The sequence below is a fragment of the Wasmannia auropunctata genome, unplaced genomic scaffold (genome assembly GCF_000956235.1).
Source record: "Wasmannia auropunctata unplaced genomic scaffold, wasmannia.A_1.0 LD336025.1, whole genome shotgun sequence".
In the NCBI taxonomy this organism is placed as follows: domain Eukaryota; kingdom Metazoa; phylum Arthropoda; class Insecta; order Hymenoptera; family Formicidae; genus Wasmannia; species Wasmannia auropunctata.
The window spans coordinates 335,255-354,234 of record NW_012026865.1 but is presented as its reverse complement, the minus strand read 5'-3'; the positions used below and the strand labels follow the sequence as shown (position 1 = coordinate 354,234).

General features: G+C 36.6%; 1 protein-coding gene across 1 annotated transcript in view; it reads right to left on the bottom strand.

The window, feature by feature from the left end:
- The window catches only part of LOC105452919, a 257,036-nt gene that overhangs the window by 74,831 nt on the left and 163,225 nt on the right, over window positions 1-18,980 (bottom strand). The window contains exons 8-11 of the mRNA XM_011694476.1: window positions 13,728-13,875; window positions 10,905-11,871; window positions 8,302-9,521; window positions 3,295-3,576 (exon numbers count right to left, since the gene is read on the bottom strand). Coding sequence (XP_011692778.1) covers window positions 3,295-3,576; window positions 8,302-9,521; window positions 10,905-11,871; window positions 13,728-13,875 — 2,617 coding nt within the window. The remainder of the gene's footprint in view (window positions 1-3,294; window positions 3,577-8,301; window positions 9,522-10,904; window positions 11,872-13,727; window positions 13,876-18,980) is intronic.

Genomic DNA, 18,980 nt, shown 5'->3' with positions numbered 1-18,980 from the left:
GGGAGGAAATTCTTATAGATGCTTATTAGCATCAAACATATTAAATTGTTTGACATGTAATTTAATTCGTTACATTCTGGCTTCTGGCTTCATGTAAGAACTGTGTTTCAAGACCGACGTGTGCTCTTCCGATCTGCACAGTTTGTATGTGGCTTGATATATCATAACAATAAAAATTATTACACACCAACGTGTCGGCTCGCGAAGGCATTATTGAGCTATTTATAATTATTCATTATACAAGCCTCAATTTCTTCAAGTTAAAAATATATATTACTTGTCGTTACACCTATTGTTTGAAATATGTTTTAAATCTAAATAATAGCTCTTCGCGAAATCGATGGTTACGACCATCACGGGGACGACATTAATAATAAACCGCGTTGCGTTTATTTCGTGGCATTATTGTGAAAACTGTGGCACCCTGTCGCTCGCGTTTCGCGAGAAGTTTTAAAATTTAATGAAGGGTGCGCCCATTTGATATTACTAATGGACTCATCCACCGAAACATAATTTGACCAATCAGAAGAAAGAATTTCTACCAATTGATCGAAAAACGCTCCAAACTTACAGTACCAAGCGGACCGTAGTGCATCGCGACGACACACACGTCACGCACCTATCCGCGAACTTTTCGCTACACTTTTTCGCGTGCTCGCTTTGATTAATTCGGACTCTAAACTTTGACAGTGCGTCACGTACTTGCAGTATACCGTAATACGTGGGCGTATGTAAAAACAAACGGATCGACTATGCGCGAGTTTCGATAAAAGTCGAGAAGTATAAAAGTGTGGCGGTCGGTTCGACCCCTTACGCCTCAACCGAGTAAGCGTACTTAGAAGTGTGATAAATAGTGAGCATTCAAATGTTCTTTTAATGATAATATATTGATTCAAACAGTGAATATCACTAAAAGACAGTGAGTTCCCTAGTAAAAAAAGAACTACTAGTGCAGTAAAAACACTATACATTTCAGTAGTATTATCACTGCACTAGTAGTTCTTTTTTACGAGAGTTTTTCACTGTCAAACAGTTTTAAGAACTGAAATTCACTGTCTTTCAGTGATATTCGTTGACAACGCGGTTCGTACCGACCTCTTCGAGCGTCGTCGTGATAGACGCGCTTTACAATAGAGCTATAATGTGAATAAACTATCTATGTGCAGAAAAACAGTGGGGGTATTAGAGTTATCCCTCCTAATATAAAACATTTTCGTGCCTCCTGTGAGGTCGTACGACCTGCGCGTAATCAACAGAGACAATCCTCTTCCAAAATCTACGAGTGCGAATCTTCGAGAGCGATGGGATACAGCACGAGAGCCACTCTCTACATACTTACACAGAAACGGACATTGAATCCCAAGTTACGGATTTGAGTAATATCCTCGACAAAGGCATAGTGGATGACGCATCATCAAAATTAAGAATGAATCGTTTAAACGAATCGTATCACGCATTTGAAGAGTATATTAATGACTTTCTCGCGGCACTAGATCCGAATGAAGTACGTCAAACCGAATTCGCGAACATACAAGAATTATGTAACGCTCTCACGGGTCGCGTCGAGAAACAAGAACTATATAACGCTCTCACGGGTCGTGTCGAGAACATCTTACAACCCGTCCAACGTTTCGGAAGCAAGTACCAGCGCTTTGATCGGTGAGACGCGTACCGATGATATCGGACCCGCGACATTGATTAAGAAACAACTAATTGAATTACCTAAGGCGTCGTTACCGTTCGACGGCAAACATGAGAACTGATTGTCATTCAAAAACGCATTTAGTAGCATGATAGGACCACAGACCGATCTGTCCGATGCAGACAAGCTATACTATCTGATATCGACATTAACCAGCGAAACCGCTAGCAAAATACGTATTTTCGCGATAAAATGCCTAAATTATAAGATGTGGAAATTACTCAAACAGACGTATGAAGCGAGGTATGATGTAAAGCGGATTCTAATATCACGTCATTTGTCGCTGCTCTTAAATCTACCGACATTAGTTGAAAAATCCACAAATGATTTATCCAAGCTCGCAGACGCTGCGCAACACCATGTGACATCACTAAACACATTGGGGTTTTTCAATCCCGAAACGGTCATCACCATCTTAGAAAACAAGCTACCAAAGAGCGTATTAGAAAGGTGGGAAACAACTCTTAAAAGAGACGACGAGTTTCCCCCACTCAATCAAATGTACAAATTTTTGTACAAATCCGCGGTTTGCGCGTCAAAACTCGAAATAATGAAAATGACCGAGACGGGGACCGAGAGAGGAACAAGGGTGAATCTGAGTGTATTCAGATCGAATGACTATTCGAAACGATCGACCTTAAGTCAACGAGCCTCGTTTATGCATTTCTTCATGTCAAAATTCGGAAAAATATTTGAATTTAAATACTGTTTAGTATTATCTGTTTATTGTTTTTTGGTCGCTGAACACAAATTTAAGATCAGAAGTATACATTTCAAAATGACGGATCTAAAATATATTCTTAAATAATACATTAAGATTTCTCGAAAAATATGAAAGACAAGGAAAAATGTTTCAAATAAAAATTGTACAGCTCGGGGAGGAACATAAGAAAATATCATTAATTTTATTTTAGGTGGTGTCGTTAAGATTAGATCAAGATCACATCGATTTTTTTTAAACAAAATTATATATATTTTTCTACATAATACGATTCCTTTAATTATTCTGCATATAAAAGTATTAAGGTAAAGTTATCGAAAAATCAATATTTTACGAGATATTTTATATTTTATCATGTCATATTTCGATATATAATATAAAATATCTCGTGAACTATTAATTTCTTGATAATGGTACCTATATTTTTAGGCGGAGAATAATGAGATAAATCAATTAGTGTAAAGAAAACACACAGTTGCTTTAAAAATTTGTAAGAAATGCATAAACTTACTAATTTCAAAGTGGAGGGGTAATCTGAAGATATTAATCGATTTTGATGAAATTTTATCCAGAATATATTGAGGTCCACAGCTAACTTTTGGGGGTATTACTAGTCGATTTTCAAAAAAAATTTTTTTTCGGCCCACCCTAGTATATTATATTATTTTATATACTATACATAATATTTTAAGATAATATTATAATATAGCATGTTTTATCATACATTATAATTATTCTACTACATGTAATAAATAGTTATATAAACAATTGGCACGCGAACCGAAATGAGAAAAACACGACTGTTAATCCCCGTTGGGATACCAAAGGTCTACACGTTATATCCCCGGTTGAATATTTCAAACGAACTCACCTCTCGCCTGGAATTATTGGTGGTCGGTGTGCGTCTACCCCGGGTAAAGCCGGCGTCCATGGACCTGGTGTTCAAGGAAGCCTGCTCCTTCGGGTCGATGACCGGCGGGACACGATGGGGTGGCACCCTCGGCCTGTACTCCACGGTCCGGCTGCTGCTGTGACCCTTGGATTTCGGCGGCGTCATCACGACGCTCTGGCCGACGTCCGAGCAGCTCTCCTCGTCGGCTTCTTCGACGGGCGAGGGCGGCAACGGCGGGAACTCCATCACGTCGACGCTGACCTGTCGAGGTGCAGCTAAATTGTAGCTGAGAACGTAGCGATTTCGAAAGCAGTTTCCCCAAGATCGAGAAGAAGTTTTCATTAATTTCATCAGCAAATAGATTCGTTCCTCACAGAAACTCGTATACTCGCTCGCAATCGTGGCTGATGCTCAGATTTTATTCCCGAAAGGAGAAGCAAATTTATGCAAAGGTTTATCTCTCCATCTAAGCATTTACTTGGTTCATTGCGAATCAATCTTGATTCAGTTTTTGCGATAAACTTAAAAAGATTAATTATTCAAAGTAATGTTTTGTTAAAATAACAGCTGATTGAATAGTTAAATTACCGGTCATTATAGTATTTCAAAAGTTCGACGCAATAAACAGAATTCTGAAAAAAAGCTTTATAAGGGCAAACAGTATCCATTAAGATGAATAAACATTTCTTAATGTACTTGATGAAAAGCCGTTGATTTTTACAATTAAAGTTGAATTCAACTTTTAGTGTTGGTAAAGCAAATAACTTGTTATTATTTGTAATATAAAAGAGGATTATCTTACAATAAGGAGACTTTTTAATTTGATCAATTTGAATTTTCAATGTTTACAAAAACACATGTTTTCTTTTACTTCCATATTTATACTTCCATAATATATTTTATAAAGGATTAGCTTATCATTTTACTGCCATAAGTCAATTAGATTTTGCGAAAAGTGAATATTTATTCGGTGATTAGTGATTCTAGATTGAATTTTATTGCCCGCTTATACTACAATCAGCACGGAAAGAACGATTTTATTGAAAGATCCTAAAATTTAGCTGGATGCAAATCTGAAAATAATTTTATTGGACCATCAAAAGAATTATATTTGAAACTCAAACTGGTTGTTAGAATATCAAAGTTTTTTGCAGCATTGCTCATCAATATTGAGTCACCAACATAATTATTTTTTCAAAAAAAATTATTATCGAATCTGTATCCAATTAAATTTTAGATCTTTCAGCAAAATAGTTTTTTTTTTTTAAGAGAAATGATAAACAAGTGTTTTATATAAATTATCACAAGTTATTAACACAAGTGTATGGACGTCGAAAATGACGATTTGTAAATGAATATCATATAGCGCTTTTAAATGTCTCTTAAATAGTAAATAACGTTTGTTTCAGTTATGCATTACTTTTCGATATATTTTATGAACAATTTTACATTTCACGAGGTATGTTATGTAATTTTATGTTCGATAATAGCATGAAAGTATGTTTAATAATCAAACCGTATAAATTTTTTTTGACAATAATATACGAGTAGTCGACGATATGCTTTTTGCAGTGACAGATATGTATATAACTGATATATCAATAGAAATACTGAAGCTGCGCATGACATCTCTATGCGGAAGAGTTTCCAAATCGGAAAATTTAATCTCGCACAGCTTTTGCAAACATCAGAGTGAAAATGTGTAAGATAATCCCCTGTTTTCACATCGCTTACAATAAATAGGAACAAGTAAATCACCTGCTTTACCAACTCTGAAAATCGCTTCTACCTCTGACAGAATTGATTTTTTCGAACAATCTACATTTTTTACTCAGCTTAGTGGGCATCACTATTTATCCTATAAATTACTGAACCTTTTTTTTTCATAATATGTGCTTTGCGAGATTAACAATATTGCGAGATACGTGTGATAGTCAAGATTTAATTTCAGATCAACGCAGAAGTGCTTCTAGAGTTTGTAGATGCAAATTTTCAATGGAAGCCAGCTTGAACTTAGAAACCAGTGAATCAATAAAGTACCTACTCTCGTGGAGATACGTGCGTGAATGGCCATTCACCTCAATGACTATTCAGCGATTTCGTTAGATATATTTTCGCTGAAGTAATGGATCAACAAGAGGTAATTCACGGCTCTGTGTTTGAGAGATACTTTCAGCGGATCGAAGACAACGCAATCAAATGATTATTTACTACACAATTTTTTTTCGATTATTAATTAAATATCGGATACATCTTGAGGAATTACGGATCACAATTTATGTACTCGTGCATTACACTTATCGAGGGTATAAGAGCACCAGTTCTGGATTACCTAAGGATAAATATTCATACTTTTACCCAGAAAGATATACCGAACAATTAATATAACATATTTACAGTTGCAATTTTATCAAAATTAATCATAAGGAATATTTTATAGATAATTTTATCCAATTTTAGTACTATTTTATTTTTTTAAGTTTTAATTAAATAAAATAAGAAAAATTATCTACAATTGTATCTAGTTGCGAATTGAACTATTTACAAAATGTGAGTATAATATTAATTTTTTCCATGAAATCTAATAATTCTTTTTATTGTCTTCTGTAAAAGCTATAAAGCAATTTTTATAGGTATTAAACTTTGAATGGACTTTTAAAGATACACCGAAATTGACGTCTCACGTTTTATTACTTAATAATGTGTTGTTATTACTTAACAAGAAACAATTGATGATTGATAAAGCTAACACAAATGCTAAAGAAGCTCGTGATATGTGCTTCATTTGCTGAAAAATATAATAATTATTTAAATATAATAAATTATCCACAACTGTGTCAACTGATGCCCGATCCATGTTTAATGCTCTTACTTTGTAAACTTTACAAAGAAGGGAACGTAATTACTTCAAGTGTTCCAGATGAGAATTGTGCGAAGTATATCGGACATATCGGTAGTAGATATATACTTGGTCTAACATCACGTGATACACATTACGTGATAAAATATTAAAACCTTTCGCTGGAATTAATTACGGTGGGAATCAGTAAAAAAAAAACAGATCCGCGTACGGGCAGCCGGGCCGCACGCGCTGCGTCGCGGGGGAGTTCGCCTCCTAGATACCTCCACATTTCACGACGAAAAATGCGGTCGTAGCACCGGGCATCGCTAATGGAATCCTATATTATAAAGGTAATGCCACCAATTTATAGATGGGGCGGTTCGCTCCCTCCCCCCTCCCCTCCCCCCTCCTCCGCCTGGTCTCAGCTGCTCGGCGCCTTTTCACCGTCGCGGCGCGCGCCGAGCACACGGTCGTGTATCCTCCACCCTTGCATTTTTCACGACGCAGATGCACCGTGGTATCCCTCGCGATATAAAAGCGGAGGGACTCTCTACTTCCGCTTCGTCTTTTCGCGCGCCGGCATTTTAAGCGACGCAGAAAAGTGTACGAGTGTATAGGTAACGCGCGTGGCCAACGACATATATGTATATAGTATATTAGGGTGGGCCGAAAAATTCTTTTTTTGAAAATCGACTAGTAATACCCCCCCAAAAGTTAGCTGTGGACCTCAATATATTCTGGATAGAATTTCATCAAAATCGATTAATATCTTCAGGTTGCCTCTCGACTTTGAAATTAGTAAGTTTATGTATTTCTTACAAATTTTTAAAGCAACTGTGTGTTTTCTTTACACCAATTGATTCATCTCATTCTGTGCCTAAAAATATTAGGTACCATTATCAAGAAATCAATAGTTTACGAGATATTTCATATTATACACATATCGAAATATGGCATGATAAAGTATAAAATATCTCGTAAACTATTGATTTTTCGATAACTTTACCTTAATACTTTTATATGCAGAATAATTAGAGGAATCGTATTATGTAAAAAAAAATATAATTCCGTTTAAAAAAATCGATATGATCTTGATCTAATTTTCTAAACGACGTCACCTAAAATAAAATTAATGATATTCTCTTATGTACCTCCCCGAACCGTAGAATTTTTATTTGAAATATTTTTCCATATTTATCATATTTTTCGAGAAATCTCAATGTATTATTTAAGAATATATTTCGGATCCGTCATTTTGAAATGTATACTCCTGATCTCGAATTCGTGTTCAGCGACCAAAAAACAACAGGTAATACTAAACTGTATTGAAATTCAAATATTTTTTCGAATTTTGACACATCTGTGAAGATGTGTCAAAGAAATGCATAAACTTACTAATTGCAAGGTCGAGGGGCAACCTGAAGATATTAATCAATTTCGATGAAATTTTTCCCAAACCATATTGAGGTCCATAACTAACTTTTAGGGAGTTTTTACTAATCGATTATCAAAAAAAGAATTTTTTGGCCCACTCTAATATATATGTATAGACCAAGCATTCTGTTAACAGCGTGAAGCCGAAGGTTCGCATATTACGACTGAGAGAGATAGCATTGGGGGGGTGGGGGGGAATTACTATCTCATTTTATCTTACAGTAAGTTGGCCGATGTCAACAACTGTTATTGTCACCAGCGTCATCTTGTTGTAAGGTAAAATGAGACAGCAATCCCCCCAAATCGTACTATCTCTCTCAGTTGTATTCTGTCAACTTTCGGCTTCACCCCCTCTATAGTATAAAAGCATAGGAATGCTTGATCTATTTATATGTATATGTCATTGGTGTGGTCAATTCGGGGCTCGACTAGAGATCCTGTAAGAAAAGACTCGCCAACTCGTCAAGCTCTGATTGGTTGGGGTCGGATCGCACAATTGTGCTCCATGAAGTCACACTATACTCTATTTTGATTGATCGGAGCACAGTTGTGCGATCCGAACCTGCAGCCAATCAGAGTTCATTAAACAATCATATGGCGAGTTGACGAGTCTCTTCTTGTAGGGTCTCTAGGCTCGACATTCGCAAGATATATCCGAGTTACTCGACCGGGTTGCGCGCTCGCGCGGAGCTGACCAATTCCACTCCTACCTGGAATTCCGGATTCTTCGAGTCCTCCAGAATGGCGTCGATCACGTTTTCGATCTGCTTCTGATCGTTCTTGTGGTTCTCGATGCCATTCTGGCGCAACCGCCTGCCGGACGAGTAGATGACGTCGGTCGCGCCGTTCAGTTTTCTCCGGTCCGCGAAGTCCGCGTCCGAGCTGGCCTTCGACGTCTCGGAGTCGGAGCTGTATTGTTGCTGCTGCTGATGCTGCCTACCACGCGTCCTGTCGTAGGGGCTGCCGTCGATCGTCATTGGTTTCCGGCGGTCGTCATGGACCGGCGCGGGGAATTCGTTGTCGAAACTGTTCCGCTTCGAGCTCTGCTTCAGGTCGCCGTTCCGCCAGCGTTTGCTCTCGCAGTAGGATTCGCTGTTCTTCACGTTCTCGATCTCCTTGATCGCGTCGCTCACCTTCTCCAGCTGCCGGCGATTCTCCTTGAGCGCCTTCTTCACGATCTGATCTTCGATCAGCAGATTCACCGGGATCTTGGACGCCAGCCGCTCGTCGCTCACCGCGCTCGCGAGTTTCCTCCTCGCCGTGGGCTCGGCAAGCAGCGCGCTGTTCGCCGACGACCTGCCGACATGATCCAGATCCGCCAGGTTAGGCGCCGTCGGGACGCCGTTGCAGTCCCTCGATCGACTCAAACGGGGATTGTCCACTTGATCATCCTCGACCGGCGACGGCGGTAGCCGAGGTAGCTCGAGGTTGTCGCGCTCTCTATCCTTGTCCGAGATGTCGGACGTCTCCTCCTCCTCCACCGTGATCTCCAGCTGGGCCCGACTGCCGGCGTCGTTGTTGATCGCCGGCATCGACACGACCCGGATCAGATCCGGTGGCGGTACCGGCAACGCGAATTCCGCCGGCGGCTCGTTCAGGCCCTCCAGCTTGCCTTCCTTCAGCAGGCTCTTGATGTTGTCGAAGGTGCTCGAGTATCGTTTCACGTCCGACAATCGGCCCCCCGCCTCCTCGCTGTTCTCGAAGGACATGCTTTTGGTCTTGGTCGGTGTCTTCGGCAGTACCTTACGCTCCTTCTTGCGGCCGCGCCGTATGACGTAGGTGCCGTTCTTCGTGAACTCCTGCGGCCGTATCTGATCGAGGTCGTTCGTGGACGAGTCCGAATACGGCGAGATCAGATCGTCATCAGTCGTCGACAGCCGTTGATCCTGCCAGTCGTCGAAGTCGCGCAGCTTCGACGCGGAACCTACACCTGGAACACGATTGACTGTATTTCATCCGTGTCTTTACTTACCCTCCTGTACCGTTCATTTTCAAATGCCGTGCAAACCAACAGATAGAGAAATAAGGATAAAATGATTGATTCTTCATAATTTTGTTTTTTTGAAAATCAAATGGAAAAATAGTTTCATACGTAACGTTCAACAGAGATTTCTTATCATCATTTCTTATCAGAAAATTTTTAATGCATGAGAATCAGAGGGAACATAAGATTTTTTTACCAAAAGACAGAATTCTTTAATCATTTACTATGCAATGCATGTAACTTAAAGTTCAGCAAAGAATAAATTTTTGTAAACGCAAAATAACCATCTCTTTTTTTTCCATAATTTTTTTTAAAATAGAATATTCCATTTTTCAAAATATTCGATTATATCACAATTTAGAAAAATTACAAATTAAAATTGTAAGAAAATTTTATTGTACGATACTTTACCGGGCTCCTAAAGATGTCAATTTCTGTAAGAACTTCTCACACTGTTTAATGACAGAGATAACATTATCATCAATAGATTAATTACGATTCTTTTCGATTTAAAATAAATTAACCAAATTATCCAAATAATTTGTCCAAGCTTTAATATTACGCTATTAATTTTTTATATCTAAATAAATAAATTCTACATTAACAGATTATTTCATTTATTTCAAAGAGAAGTATTTTTGTTTAAGAAATCTATTTTTCTATTATTATAACATGTGATGTCTTAGAAAAGTTTATATAGAACATTAAAAGCATATTGTTGGAATTTTTTATTGAAAAAAAGTTTATCGTAAAAAAGGCTAAAATATTTCTGTGATTAAATATGGATCTATTACAATATTTCTCTCTTATTGTAAAGATTTTATTAATTTTTATCTTCGCAATAAATTTCTTTTAAAGGTTAAAAATTCTAACAATATATGCATTTAATTTTCAATATGCTACTTTTGCTGTGGTAAATTACATTAGCTCCTCTTTTAACTTTAACGTCAAATTTTTCAAAATTATGGTATGCTAAAGCATTTTTGAAGAAAATGATATCGAGCGTAATAAAAGACTATAAAGATTCTTTTTAAACTTTTCTTATCAAATTGTTTAATCTTCTTAATACTAGAAGTACCAACATTTCTTATTCATTAAAAGGACCTAGGAAATAAATTACTATGAAAATAAAGAAAAAGTGATGAAAACTATTCAAAAATATTACATAATATTAATCTAAATTCTAAAAAATAGAGATGATCAATAACGGCCGCTCGGTGCTCCTGATGTTAACAAATGTGACAAATAAATCCTTTCGTTACCACAAAAAGTTTTGTTGCTCTATCATCCTTTTACGGGAGCCAGAAAAAAAAGCCGAAAGCCACTTACTTGACACATCGCTGCTCTTTCGTCGTCTCCTGCCGACAACCTTGGTGCTGCCGGGTGCGTACAGAGGATCGTCCTCCAGAGAGACCTCCCACGCGATGGAGTGTCTCTTGCTGATGGGCGGCGGTGGCGGCAGCAGCTCCTCCAGGGAATCGTCGGAGAAGCGCTCCTCCTCCGACTGCGTCCTGAAGTCGGCCGAGTTACGCGCGGAGAAGTCGGAGTTACGCGTGGAGAACAGGTCGGAGTAGCGCTCCTCGGAGCAACGGTCGGACGCGGGCGCAGAGAAGCGCTCGCTCGAGTCCGCGCGCGGCAGCGCGAACGAGACGAAGTCGAGGTTGCGTATGGAGAACGGCTCGGAGGTCGGCACGGACACGTGGTCGTTGGAGCTCGCGCTCGCCACCGCGATCGAGAAGTCCGAGTGAAAGCGCTCGTTCGACGTCGAGTTGGCGCGCGAGAAGTCCGACGAGTCGCAGTTGGCGCGCATCGAGAACCGCTCGACGCTGACCGAGCTGGAGCGCGGTATCGAGGACCGGCTCTCGGACTCGGAGTTCCGCGAGAACCGGCCCTCGCTCGAGTCCGAATCGTTGCGGCTGCGTCGCGTCGACGACTCCTTGTCCGACCTGTTCATCAGCAGGCGATCCTCCACGCTGCTCGACTTCATGATCTCGTTTTGCTGGCGCTGCTGCTTCCTCGCTCCGACGACGGCGCGCAGCTCGGGGCTGCCCTGCCGCTGCCGACCGCCGCCCGCGCCGTCCCCGTCCTCCAGGCAGTCCTCCGAAGAACGACGGCGCACCTCCCGGTGCTTCTCCACCGCGCTGGGATTCGTACGCGGTGGGATCCAGTTGAAGGACACCTTGCCGTCGTACGGCAGGCTGGCGAATTTACTGGGCGGACTGGGCGGTTGGGCCAACCGCAACGACTCCACGGTCCCGTTCTCCCAGCCGTACGGCCGCTGGTGGCGGGTCTTCGGCTGTCGAAATTTATCAGGTTACGACAGGAAAATCGCACGAGAAAAGAATGACAAAAAAAATCGTCCGTTTTTTGAGCCCTCGATTTTAGAACTAAATTGTATGCCAAATGATATCTTATAATGAGACATTAATCACAGAGAAGTTTCAAGTTGAAGTGATATTTGTTATCAGAACTGGAGGGGGGGGGGGGGAATAAAATTCATTATCAAATTTTAAGGGGATCCTAAACCCGAGCTCAAACTTCAAAAATTCGCTGTTTTACCGACGATTTGTGAGTATGTATGCGTGCGATATTGATGTAGTAGTGTGTAGTGATGTGTTCATATTTACTACCATATCGATATCTTACGCACACATCGTAACAAATTTTCAAGAACACACATCTTTTTTATTAGGCATCCAAGCCTAATTTTATGAATTCAACATTGTTTGCACATGTAATTCGTAGTTCCGGCTGGTATCATTTTGTACCAACAAACTGCCAAATTGTTGTACGAAGCAAATATTGGCACATGTGACAGCTCCAGACGCCATGTTGGACTAAGAAAAGGTAACGGAGATCTAAATTTCATAAATTTTTTGCGTTCTCAGCATAACTTCTATCAGCCGGAACTACATTGATGCCTATATACTTTAATCGTGGAGGATTTTTTAATCTGTTGCCTTTAATTATATTTATTTTGTTTTGGAAAATAATCGCGTTCGATCGATAAAACAGACGACTTTAGGATCGCCTTAATTAAAACAATGAAGTTGAATAATTTAAAACAGTTCAAATTTAACCCAAGTTAAATTTCATTTAAAATTTAAATTTTGTTTAAAAATGACCATATATTAAGTAGGAGCAGTGATGGCAACTTAAATAGGGTTAAATTTAATACTATAGATTTAACAGTATAAATTTGTTTTTTAATTAAAATGTCAGACCTTAATAAATAAAATGATAAAAAAAAAACGTATGTATCTTTATTAATAAAAAATTATAATATATAAAAAGAATAAAAGGAATTGTCGGATATGCCATATCCATAGTGAGATCTAAGAGTTAAAAAAATTCATAAATAACTAAATAGTGCTTATGTGAGCCAACACGAATGTTAGTGTGTAATAATTTTTATTGTTACAATATCAAGCCACATACAAACTGCACGTCGCATTTATTGTCTTGAAAAAAAAATCGTTCTTTCCTTGCCATTCTGATATTTCATATTACATCTAATATTAGCTGTTTTCGTAATCAAGGTTTTCGAGTTAATTAAGTGAATTTTATTTCTCAGTCTTTAACGAAGCAATTTACTCGCAATTTACACAAGCGAGCAATAAGGATTCGTTATTTAAAAGAGTAAAAGCCCAAAAGCCCTTTGTCTTTTTAATCGCTCGCAACTCCGAAACTATCGACGCTTCGACGTTTTTATCGCAACAATCTCAGGTCCAAAGCCTCAAGAGTCAAGGAAACCCCGAAACACCCTATTATTATATACATCACAAATCGCCCGTAATAAAGTGATTGAGACGTCTCCCGTGATTCTATCTCCGTGAAAAGTATACAATTCTCGGTGGAATCACGCGGTGGAGTCTTCAATGGCTCCGTGGATCGAAGCCTCTGCCTCGAATCGCGGCTTATCAAGCGCGGTAGTTTCGATTTTACGCGGTCGGCTCGTAAACCGGTATCGTTACGGCGCGCGCCGACGAGAAAGTCGCGAGATTACGAGCGTCTGGGCGCCAATCTGCGTTACGTACCTACGTTTCCCGATCCGACTTGTCGTAAGTAAGCCGAGTTATCGTCGAGACCGAAGAGCATCGAAGAATGGAAGGAAATAGAGAGAGAGAAAGAGAGAGCCGAAATGGTACTCACGAGAGTGGTCTGCGTGGTAACCGCGTTCCCGTGACGCATGCTATCCTCCACGGCCACCATCCACTGCTGCTGCCGGCCGCCGGCATTGCTGCGTCGCTCCGAGGCCTGGCCCACGACGTTCCTCTTTGACGAGTTTCCTGGCGAAACCCTGACAAACGAAACGGAGGGATGAATGGGGATAAAGGCGATATATCGAATCTAGTTGAATTTAAGCGCCGCGTCAGCTTTCCTCTCATTTTACTCCCCCCCCCCCTCCCTCTCAATGGGATTTGAAACGCGTACGGAAGCGTGTGCGCGGTCTCTGTTGTAAGGTAGAAAATGACGAATATGTTTCTGATACTTTTGACACATAATGAGATAAAGATCGTGAGTGAATCAGTTTGTTAAATGTTGAAACGTTAGTGAAATAATCGATACAATTGACATTGATTAATTGATGACATTAATCATTATTTTCTCGCTGTCGTTATACACTGTATAAAGAAATAAAATTACATAAGCTATATGTGTAAAATTACACAATTTGTAGTGGAAATATTATAATAGAACTATAAATAAGTTCCCGCGAGCAACATTAAATAGTGCTTATAACGATATATTTCTGCGCCCAATCATTTTTCCATTAGTAAAGTTGACTAATCTGCATTTCAAAAGCTATATAATTCGCAGTTAGACGATTAACTACATTTTTAGTTTAATTGAAAATGAAAGTAAAAAGGTGCATATTTATCATTGCATGCTTCAATATTTTCATCGATAAACTGCCACTGAAGCAACCAAAATTTGTGAGATATATGGGAACAACATTGTGTCAGAAATAACGTGTCAAGATTGGTTTAAAAGATTTAAAACTAGTGATTTTGATGTAAACGATAAATCGTGCCTCCGAAGCATTCTTTCGTCGCGACATATATTGCCTGAAAGATGGCAAAAAGTGATAAATTCGAGAGGCAAATATTTTAATTTAAATATTGTTTCCTCTTTTTTATATTAATAGATACCTATATGTATTTTTAAAAAATCACACAAAACAGATATTTATTTATACTAATATTTAAAAAAAATTCTGCGTTTTTACAAAAATTAGTATTTCTGCCTTGAATATATCTTTATAGTATTAGAGTATTAGACGGAAAATTTTAATAACATGTTATAATTTTTATGCAAATGTACAAATTTTTGTACTATTATGTAACATAATGATAATATCACATTTATTATATTTACATTCAAGTAGATAAGTTTAAGAAAAATAGTAATTCATTCGCGATTCATTTGCGATAAATTCAAAACTATTAGTAAAAATTGAGGTATTATAACATAAATACTTGTATAAACTTAAATTCAATTGTAAATTTAATTTTACAAATTTACTATAAAGAATAATAATTTTATTTATAAGTTGCAACTTACATAAATATATAAATATATACTTTTAATAGTGGATCGCAAAATTACCCACAATAATGGTCCCACTGTAATTTTACAGTGTACGTATTATCTTAATATATTTATTTTAACATAACTTCGAAAACCCTTTTACAGTTAAATGCGAAAAAATGTATGCAATGTGATTGTACTACACTAACAATAAATAGAATTAAAACAAAAATATGTACAATGTAAAAGTTCTTAAAAAATTTTTTTAATGCTATAGAAAGTAAGTAAAATATATATGTATAAAACAACGCGCAACGCCGTGAGAAAAGAAAAAAAAGCAAAAGAACAAAAATTAAAAAAAAAATCGTTTGTTGTAATTTTTAATAATCAATATAATGCTGGTCTCGGAAATGTGTTATAATTTTACTCTGTAATTTTATTATACAACATTTAAATTTATATACTGCAAGTGTGTAAATAATGAATCATAATAATATTGAGTTACAACTGCAATTGTAATTCAATATTATTATAATTTATCATGTACACATTTACAACATATAATATGTTTACAGGATATATAAATATAAATATTATATAATAAAATTACAGAGTAAAATTTTAAATTTAAATTGCAATTGTAACTCGATATTATTATGATTTACCACGTATACATTTGCAGTATATAACATAACAAGAATATTTTATTCTAAAATAAAATTCAGAATATTGTTAAAATTATAAAGTTGCACAGAAATCAATAAAATCAATAAAATTATCATGATTAATTTTTGTGATATATTACTTTATTACCTTGCAAATATGTATAAATAATTTTAATTTTTGAAGATTATAAAATAATTTACCGAATAATTCATTCGTTATGTTGCATCCGTCAATTTTAATATAATACTCATATCTAAAAAATCTAAAAATTAATATTAATTTTGTTTTTTTTTTGGATTTGTTTATTCTGACATTAGATTCTCTCATTCGGTTACCTAAAAAATTTTTCAATTTTAATCAACAATTAAAAATGTAGATTCTTCGTTATTTTCAATAGTTTTTCATTATTAAAATGAACTAAAATGGAATTTTTCTTACAACTTCAACTTAATTTAATTTATTTCTTGATATTGTAGCATAAAATTTTTGGAGCTCAAAATTGTGTGTATTCAGTGTATAAACAAAACTACCAGAAATAATTACTTTTTTTCAGTTAAAAAAAAAATAAAAAAAATTATGTTTTGAAATATATAATTTGCACGTGTTCGAAACCAATTCGCAATTCGAACAAAACACACGTTCCGAGCGTGAAAATTGCGAGTTTTTTCAAGCGACGCGCGCGAGACTTGCAAAATGTAAATCTTTGCACAAACGAGCGTTGACAATACATCATCAAGGTATCGCATAGGCGTCTATAGGCAAGAGTAAAGTTCTTTATCCTATTAACCTTTTTCGACATATTCCCAAAAGTTATCAAGTTGTCGGAGAAAAACGCATAAAATTTGACAATCTATATGGTTAAAAAACGAAGTCGCAAATGTATCGGGAAAGAATAAGAAAACTTTTGCAAAGGGAATAGTGTAATAAATCTAACAGAAACTTATCGTTATGCCAAGCGATCGTTCAATTACTTTTTTTTCCCGTGAGCTAAAATTATTGTTCCAATTTCATCGACAACGTTGAACGTGCGAACGAGATTCGGATCTAAAAAATATGCGACTTTTTAAATAAATTGTATATTAAAACAAACTGGATAACTTTACGATTTAAAATAAAAAAAGACTAATAAATTTATATTAACGAAATTATATCTCTGTGATAAAAGAATCATAAAACAAGATATTTAAAAACTAATATCATTGCTCCAATTATTTTTTAATGCCGATCGGTCCGATCGAGATTCACTCAAGGATGAATAAATTATTCGACGAAACGTATGTTATTTTCTTCGTGTGGATAGTTTATGATAATAAGATTTGAGTTCGTATCTAAATTATAGTTTCATTTATGATTTGTTATATCTGCAATAACACTGTCGTCAGTCTTTGACATCCTTCTTTATTCTTATAAACACAGGCACATTATATAAAAATAAATTTAATCGGGCGATTTAGATGCGAATTTTTTGAGATATTCGTGAACTTTCCGAATAACGGCTCAATCGTGCCATCGACCGTAAAGAGAAGCCCGCGAGAAGAAAAGACGCTGAAGAGCAAACCTGATCGATTTCCATTTGATCGCCGTTGCCCAATAAACGCCATCTTCCTAGGAAGAGGCTGAAGAAAATGGCAATCCACATGCAGGAAATGCGATCCGTCGCATTATTTAACGTACAGCCATGTATAATAAGACCTGCTTTGCTGATATAATATTTGCGATTCTTTGCGAATATTTGCGGATTAATTTTCGCGAAATACATTATTTTGAACAAAAGCATTTGGTTATTGTCCAATAATTTCGGCGCGGATCCAATAGTTTCATTGTATTTTATCATCTCCACGATCTTACAATAATATTGTTCAACAAAAAATGATTTTTTTTCGAACACATAGACGAGGGTAGCTTCTGAATTGATTCTGCTATTCTGAATTTATTAACTTTGACATCCTTTTAATGTTATATATAATATAATATATTATATGCCTATACATATAAGTATATACTATATAATATATTATATGCCTATATAAGTAGCAACTTTAACCGTAATTATAAATACTTTTTTAATCGTAATCGACACAGCAACGATTTCTTTCAAAAGTTAAAAGTGCTAATAACTTACTTAATTTTGATTGCAATAAAACTTCTCCAACACATCACATATTATAAACATATAGATATTATAAACATATTATATATAGATATTATAAACATATAGATTAAAGTAACGTTTTTAATCGCAAATTTCTCGAAATTGTGACGCGATAGAACAATTTAATAAACGTATTCAGCGTCTTAAAAAATCACGGAAAACGATTATTTTTATTCTTTTGCATAATTCTCGTTAAACAATACAATCAAAACGTAATTTAATAAACGTATTCAGCGTCTAAAAAAATTACGCAAAACGATTATCGTCATCCCTGTGCATATTTCTCATTGAACAATACAATCAAACGTAATCCTCAACTAATTTACACTTTTAAATATGTTAAGGCTGAAAGGTCGTAATTACCGATACATTGCAGTTGTAACGATAACTTCGAAAATACTGAACGGAATTGAAATCGCTTTTATAGGATTGAAATAGACATAAAATATAAGGGGGCGAGCAACGAATTTGTCATAAAAACGACAAAAAATTAAAAAATTATCTTTTTTCGGATCGTACAACTGTCACCTGACGTAAACATTTCATTGGTATAAAAGTTCTGTAGCTCACATCTACAAAATAAGTAGCTCCTCCCTTCGGATTACAGGAACGAATAATATAATACAAGACCTTTTGAGCTACGATTGAAAGCGTAGAAAAAAAGATATTGTTACAACTGCAATTTATGGTAATTCGTACTTTAAGCTAAGGTAAAAACAGCAAAAATTGCGTCTAAGTGCAGTAAGTGCCGGATTTTCCAAGAGATGGCACTTCAATAAATTAGATAAGGACATTCCACGTGTTTGAGTGCAAAGACCAGAAGATATTGTAAGAAGTTCATTTACTTCATTCAGAGATACAACTGACACTGAAGAGTCTGCTTTATCGACCTCGTGCAAATTTTTCGACCTTTCAGCATCGCCTTAAGGCGATGCTGGAAGGTAGAAAATACCGACGATTACAGTTTAGTAGATTTCTCCGAATTGGCTGAACGGAATTGAAAATCCTTTCACAAGGTTAAAATAGACATGAAATTGTGGTGTTAGACGGTCGAA